Here is a 7,733-nt window from a genome sequence, read left to right on the forward strand (position 1 = left end):
AGATTACACTATTGTATTTCAGCTGTTGTATTGTAGTAAGAAAATGAATACTTAACAAATGGTCCTGGATTCAGAAAAATGTAATGAAATTAACCCACAGACCTTTCAAGTATTTTAGAGATATTAAACTCTTTAGAAGTATACACTAAGATGAAAGTAAAAAGTAACAGGTAGGTAGATCTTCAAAAATGTCATTTAATTGTAGACAGGTTATCCAGATGTAAATTTTGATATTCTCTTTTGCTGTAAAAGCATTAGAACCACTATATGGATTTAAAAGAAATAAATAGAAAGTGCATATTCTATACAAACTAGCCATGTTTTATGAGACATAGAGGTTTTTGATTCTAGTGAAAATAACACATAATGAAAAATATGTGAATTTACACAAAAATATTTCATGTATTAAAGCCAATATCTCTGTGTAGTTTATCAGAAGTGCCATATGAATACTACAGTTTATTTATTAGCATCTGTTTTAGAGTTATAGAAATGAAAACAACAAGTTGCAAGAAAATCTCTGGGGAATAAAAACACTATAATTTCAATCTATTCTTCAGGGCAAAATTATCCAGATATTAGCTTATATTGTTTTTAATCAAAAGTTTCAGCTAAAACAACATCAAATTTCTGTGCAATTAATGAATGCATAATTTCTTACATTAATAAAAATTTTAATTTACATTTATAATACTTAAATTAATGAGGATTTAAGAAGGAACTATGTCACAAAATAGCTTATATTGACCCTATTGTTTAGTGTTCCTTAATAGCAACACAAAAGGAAAACCACAAAAAAAAAATAAAAAACGGGGTTAGCAGAATGTCATTAGGTATAAGTGTATATATATACACATACATACATATACAATCCGAGGAAGGTGCCAATATGTGGCACTGATATAGAGTTTTTCTCAAGTATGTGTGAGAATAAGCTAAAAGAGGAGAGAGCAGAGAAAGATAGAGAACTGAGAGGCAGAGGAAGACAGTTGTAAAGAGTAAACATGGTTTCACGTGTCAATAACAGAATACAACAAAATGATAGAAATGGAAGGGAGAATATCAAAGGTTCCACTGATACAGGTCTGTGCCTAATTGCCATTTTCAAAACCAACAAGTTATCCTCTTTGAAAGTTTTCTTTCCCACCTCTGTGACATGGGAGGATCAATTAAATGTTGGAGACATGATTTCACCATTGCAGGCTAGCCTTGAATTCATTGTGAACACAGACTGACCCAGTACACACCCAGCTGCAGGCTAGCCTTGAATGGCTAATCTTCCTGTGCTTGTCTCCTTCAACCTGAGATTATGGGTGTGCTAAAGTACTCACATTGATCCTTTTGGATTTCAATAGGGGATTAAGCCCATCGACTTCCAGCATGCTTGACAAAGACAATATCCTTGAGGTTCACCTTGGATCAAATATTTACACTCAATGACAATTGTGTCTCTGTGGATTTACAATTCGAAAAACCACATTTTTTTTAAAAAAAGGATCCATTCCTATTAACAATCTTGACCTCCAATAGAAACCCTAAGCATCATTTTGTTAATTTTCCATTTCAATTTGCATTTGCTAATTAAGAAAATCTCTAGGACCTGTTAGGCATGGGTGGGACAAGGATGTCATGAGACTGTGGTAGGGGGTGGAAAAAGAGTTCTCAAGTGTTTGTTTATGTAAGTTTACAAAAGTGTTGTGATGAGGAGTTGCTGGCTGCTTTCAGCCAACCAGCTAGATTTACACCCAAAATATTACAAGGAAACTGTATTCTTTTGAACACTGCTTAGCCCATTAGTTTTAACCTGTTATTGGCTAGCTCTTACATAATGATCTAACTCACTTCTGATATTCACTGTTGCCCCAGGAGGTGGCTTACCAGGGAGATCTTAACCTGAATCTGTGTCAGGTAGGAGAATCATGGCAACTGACTGACTCAGCTTCTTTCTCCAAGCATTCTGTTCTGTTTACTCCACCCACCTAAGGGCTGGCCTATAAAATGGGCCAGGGCAGTTTATTGATTAACCAATGAGCACAACAGATTAGAGAGAAATCACTCCCACATCACAAAAGAAAGGAATTACAGAAAATAGCACATGCAAAGGTTAATTTCTTCTCTGATGCACTAGCAACAATGACCACAACAAACACAAACACACAAGCAGGCAGGCCCACTCATGCCCAGGTTCACACAAGTGGATTCCTGAAGGTTCCCTCCCTCGGCCCCTCCCTGCATGGGCGGGGCTTCCTCGGAAGCAATGCTTATATATGGATCAGCCAGTCAACCTGACTGCATCCACTCTGTCCCAGAGAGTCCACAGAGTGTCTTGCAGTAAACCACCTGCAAAGGACCTTGTCTTGCTCCCGGAACCAGAGGCAAGAGTGTATTGGCACCAATATGCTGCGGATGGTGCCAGAAAGCCCCAATGCCTACCAGATGCCCCTCTGGGCCCCGCAGCCAGAAGAAGCCCACGCTGCCAATCTGTGCTGCCTCCAGGAGCCTGCTGGCTTGTGGTCGCTGGTACAGCCAGACCTGGAAGAATCCGCCAGGCCTGCCAGCGAGGAGCTCACCTCCACGGTGTTCGTTCCCACTGGCTATGCCATGAAACTACACCTGGAAGGCATCGACTTGCTTCTGGAGCCAGACCCTGGCTCGGTCATGCGAGTATCGCTACCCGGACACACCATCCTATTGGTCCCCGAGGACCTCCAAGCCTCCTCCCAACAAGAACAGCCTGTGTTCTGGCCCGCAGCCTTGCAGGAGGCCGCTGTCCTTGACATGCCCCAGGACCACCACGTCTGTGCCCTACACCAGGGATATAATAGTGCATCTCTACCATACATCCAAGGCTTTGCAAATGTCCCTGGTCCACATAAAGACTCTCAGGAAGACTTTGTGATGCCGCTGATGAATGATCCAAGTATCATGGCCCCAGAAATCCTTTCGCCCTTCAGGGGCATGTTCAGCCCCATGTTTCCGTGTCCAATGCCATATCCTTGGAGTGAAACCTGCCCTCCTAGTGCAGGGAGATATGCTCCCTGGTCTGTCTGGAGCCTCCAAGACAGCATACTGTGCCCTCTGCCCGGCTCTCCACTGCAGCCTCTCCCTCCTTCTCCTCCTCCAAGTCCCGAAGAACAGGCCTCTCAGAGTCGTCAGAAGCCTCCAATGGCTAGGCGCAAGGCCCAGAGGCGACTAGTCTTCTAGGAAAGGAACGACTTCTGCCTCAACAAACAGCACCGTGGACACCTACCTGGACACCCTAGGGGATTCCCAGGGTGCCTCGAGGCACCCACTTGCCTACCATTGAGACTGTATGCATGGACACAAGTGCTCTGTGCTGCACACTGTGCACGGGGGAAGATGATAAAGACTTGGAGAAGAAGGGAGACACTAGATCTCAGCCCTGAAGTTAAAAGGCTGCCTTCGAGAAACAGAAATTTCTCTTCCAGTTCTGGGATTCATCTGAAAACCTTCCATGTCACCCTCAGTGCATACGTGGTTCCCTCTAAGAACACTCAGTGTCCCCTTTTCTCCCAAACCAAGGCAGCACTGGCTTTGCTATGCTGCCAGTCTCCTATCTGTGTTCCCATGACTGCATGGACACTTGTCCCTGCCTTGGTCTGACGAATACCCCATTGGGAGAAGATGGTTCCTAGCCCTGAGTGCACGATGCTTCTTTGCTTCTTTCCAGCTATCTCTTAACCTGCTGGCACTGTGACTATTGATACCTCGTCATGAAAATCAGGGCTAAAGGAGAAACCCTGCCTTGACAAACAAACAGGACAGCAAGTAAGAAGACAGACACTGCAGAAAGAAGTTTCCAGGGTCCTTGAGTTTGCAGTGCTTGAGAAGCCGAAGAAACCAGATCCCTGGGAATTCCAGATCACTCTCCAACAAAAACTCAAATGTATTTCCTACTTCCAAATGTTCTTATTCAAAGCAATGTTTCTAATTCCAACGTCACTATAAATTAATAAAATATACAGACCATAGTACGTGGTGGTTGATCAATTGATTTATGAGAAAGACAGTTCCACAGGTCTGTTTGTGTGTGTGTGTGTGTGTGTGTGTCTGAGTGTGTCTGTTTGTGTGTCTGAGATAGAGAGAGAGAGACAGAGAGAGACAGAGAGACAGAGAGACAAGGAAACAGAGAGAGAGATCTGGGCGGTGGGGCATGCCTGTCTCCAGGTGAAAGCACTTGTCTCAGGAGTTGAAGCCTACACTCAGAAACAGAGAAAGTTCAAAAGTAAGCTGGGCTACACTGGGCAATGTGGAAGAAATCTAAAGAAAAGCATGGCCAGAGAGATGGCTCAGCACTTAGGATAAAGGTTCTCTCTCAACATTTGTGGGGAGAATTCGTGAGGGGTCAATTGACCTTTTCCACGGGTCCCAAATAAGAGAACCTGCACATTGACATCCCCATTCCTAATCCTGGTGAAATGATACTTATGAGGAAGCAACAGAAATAATTTTATGGTTGGTTCAAGACAGCATAAGGACCTGTATTCAAGACCCCAGACATTAGGAAGCTTGAGAACCACTGTCATCAAAGGACTTGGTGCTCTTGCAGCACCCACATGAAGAGGACCCTTAATGATACCAGAGGATGGACACCCTCTCCATCCCAGGCTCTTTCATGCCTGCAGTACACAAAACCAAACACGGGCACACACACACATGCATGTGAACTTAAAAAATAATGAAGAAATTACCGGTGAAGAGAGTAATGAATAAAATAAGAGGGTAAGAAGCCCTTCACAGACAGAGCGTGTGTGGTGGATAGACTTGCTTCTCAACTGGACAGCTCCTGGAATTACCTGAAACTCCAGATTACGTTAATTACCACATCTTCAGCCAGGTTAATCCTAGGCTATTTGTCTTTATTGAATCACTTGAAGTGGGGGAGCCCCACCCTTAATCCAGTCCTTTCCCAGTGGAGAGATCGCAAGCATAGCAAGTGAAGGCACTATAGGCATTCCAGTCTTTGGGAGGAGGAGACAGTCAATCCCAAAACCAAGTTTAATCCTCATTCCATCCTGTGTTTTATGGCGAATGGATTGTTTGCAGGACTTGTTGAAAAGAAGAAATGCTAAAGGGACTTCAAACATACTTAGTACACACGGGGCAATAATTAGGGAAGGAAACAGAGCCTCTGAGAGAAGAGCTTGGCGGGGCATGAATGAAATCAAAATCTATTTCTCACGGGTGTCATAATGTCATAATGATAGCTCGTATTTTGTACAGATGGTAGGAGAAGGAAAGAATAAGAGAAGGGGAAATGTTTGGGGATACTTTGAAAACGATTACTTGCAAGGGCAGAGAGAATGGTCACAGGACCATCTTCCTCTCTTTTAAGACAGTTTTGAATTGGCTATCAATATCCGCATGTAGTAAATACAGAGTGATGTCATTTAGGTGGTGAAGAAATTTCAATGAAAATGCAACTGAGAAAGTGTGGCCACTTCTCCTATCAACTGACATCCACACTGCAGGAACACGGCATACCAGACTGGGTTAGCTGAATGCCATTAGGTATAAAAAAATAAAACACATACATGCTTGCATGCGTGCATGCATGCATACACAATCCTCAGAAGGGGCAGGAACGTGGCACTGATCGGTCGTGCTTCTCAAGCATGTGTGAGAATAAGCTAGAAGAGGACAGAAGGAAAGAAAGAGAAAGAGAGAGGGAGGGAGAAGGAAGACAGTCGTAAAGAGTAAACATGGTTTCACGTGTCAAACAGACAAAACACAACAACATGATAGAAATGGAAGGGAGGATATCAAAGTTTCCACTGTTACAGGTCTGTGCTTAATTGCCATTTTCAATACCAACAAGTTATCCTCTTTGAAAGTTTTCTTTCCCACCTCTGTGACGTGGGAGGATCAACTGAATGTTGGAGACGTGATTTCACCATTGCAGGCTAGCCTTGAACTCATTGTGAAAACAGACTGACCCAGTACATTATGGGTGTGCTAAAGTATTCACATTGATCCTTTTGGATTTCAATAGGGGATCGAGCACATCGGCTTCCAGCATGCTTGACAAACACACTATCGTTGAGGTATCACCTTGGATCAAATATTTACACTCAATGACTATCGTGTCCCTGTGGATTTACAATTCGAAAAAGCCATATATATATATGAGAGAGAGAGAGAGATCTCTTCTTATTAACAATCTTGACCTCCAATGAAAACCCTAAGCATCATTTTGTTAATTTTCCATTTCAAAATTAGCATTTGCTAATTAAGAAAATCTCTAGGACCTGTTAGGCATGGGTGGGACAAGGATGTCATGAGACTGTGGTAGGGGGTGGGAAAAGAGTTCTCATGTGTTTGTGTATGTATGTTTACCAAGGAAAGGCATTACAGACCATAGCATATCCAAAGGTTAATTTCTTCTCTGATCCACTAGCAACAATGACCACAACACACACACACACACACACACAAACACAAGTAGGCAGGCCCACTCATGCCCAGGTTCACACAAGTGGATTCCTGAAGGTTCCCTCCCTCGGCCCCTCCCTGCATGGGCGGGGCTTCCTCGGAAGCAAGGCTTATATATGGATCAGCCAGTCAACCTGACTGCATCCACTCTGTCCCAGAGAGTCCACAGAGTGTCTTGCAGTAAACCACCTGCAAAGGACCTTGTCTTGCTCCCGGAACCAGAGGCAAGAGTGTATTGGCACCAATATGCTGCTGATGGCGCCAGAAAGCCCCAATGCCTACCAGATGCCCCTCTGGGCCCCGCAGCCAGAAGAAGCCCACGCTGCCAATCTGTGCTGCCTCCAGGAGCCTGCTGGCTTGTGGTCGCTGGTACAGCCAGACCTGGAAGAATCCGCCAGGCCTGCCAGCGAGGAGCTCACCTCCACGGTGTTCGTTCCCACTGGCTGTGCCATGAAACTACACCTGGAAGGCATCGACTTGCTTCTGGAGCCAGACCCTGGCTCGGTCATGCGAGTGTCGCTACCCGGACACACCATCCTATTGGTCCCCGAGGACCTCCAAGCCTCCTCCCAACAAGAACAGCCTGTGTTCTGGCCCGCAGCCTTGCAGGAGGCCGCTGTCCTTGACATGCCCCAGGACCACCACGTCTGTGCCCTACACCTGGGATATAATAGTGCATCTCTACCATACATCCAAGGCTTTGCAAATGTCCCTGGTCCACATGAAGACTCTCAGGAAGACTTTGTGATGCCGCTGATGAATGATCCAAGTCTCATGGCCCCAGAAATCCTTTCGCCCTTCAGGGGCATGTTCAGCCCCATGTTTCCGTGTCCAATGCCATATCCTTGGAGTGAAAACTGCCCTCCTAGTGCAGGGAGATATGCTCCCTGGTCTGTCTGGAGCCTCCAAGACAGCATACTGTGCCCTCTGCCCAGCTCTCCACTGCAGCCTCTCCCTCCTTCTCCTCCTCCAAGTCCCGAAGAACAGGCCTCTCAGAGTCGTCAGAAGCCTCCAATGGCTAGGCGCAAGGCCCAGAGGCGACTAGTCTTCTAGGAAAGGAACGACTTCTGCCTCAACAAACAGCACCGTGGACACCTACCTGGACACCCTAGGGGATTCCCAGGGTGCCTCGAGGCACCCACTTGCCTACCATTGAGACTGTATGCATGGACACAAGTGCTCTGTGCTGCACACTGTGCACGGGGGAAGATGATAAAGACTTGGAGAAGAAGGGAGACACTAGATCTCAGCCCTGAAGTTAAAAGGCTGCCTTCGAGAAA

At 45.2% G+C, this 7,733-nt stretch overlaps 2 protein-coding genes across 2 annotated transcripts; both read left to right on the forward strand.

The window, feature by feature from the left end:
- The first annotated feature begins 2,397 nt into the window (after window positions 1–2,397).
- Window positions 2,398–3,204, forward strand: LOC130868578 (proline-rich protein 23A3-like). The gene has a single exon (XM_057760737.1). It carries the CDS (start codon window positions 2,398–2,400, stop codon window positions 3,202–3,204), a length of 807 nt encoding a protein of 268 aa, XP_057616720.1.
- A 3,495-nt stretch (window positions 3,205–6,699) lies between these two features.
- On the forward strand, window positions 6,700–7,506 carry LOC130868579 (proline-rich protein 23A3-like). The gene has a single exon (XM_057760738.1). It carries the CDS (start codon window positions 6,700–6,702, stop codon window positions 7,504–7,506), a length of 807 nt encoding a protein of 268 aa, XP_057616721.1.
- The last annotated feature ends 227 nt before the right edge of the window (window positions 7,507–7,733 follow it).

The sequence above is a fragment of the Chionomys nivalis genome, chromosome X (assembly GCF_950005125.1).
Source record: "Chionomys nivalis chromosome X, mChiNiv1.1, whole genome shotgun sequence".
Classification (NCBI taxonomy): Eukaryota; Metazoa; Chordata; class Mammalia; order Rodentia; family Cricetidae; genus Chionomys; species Chionomys nivalis.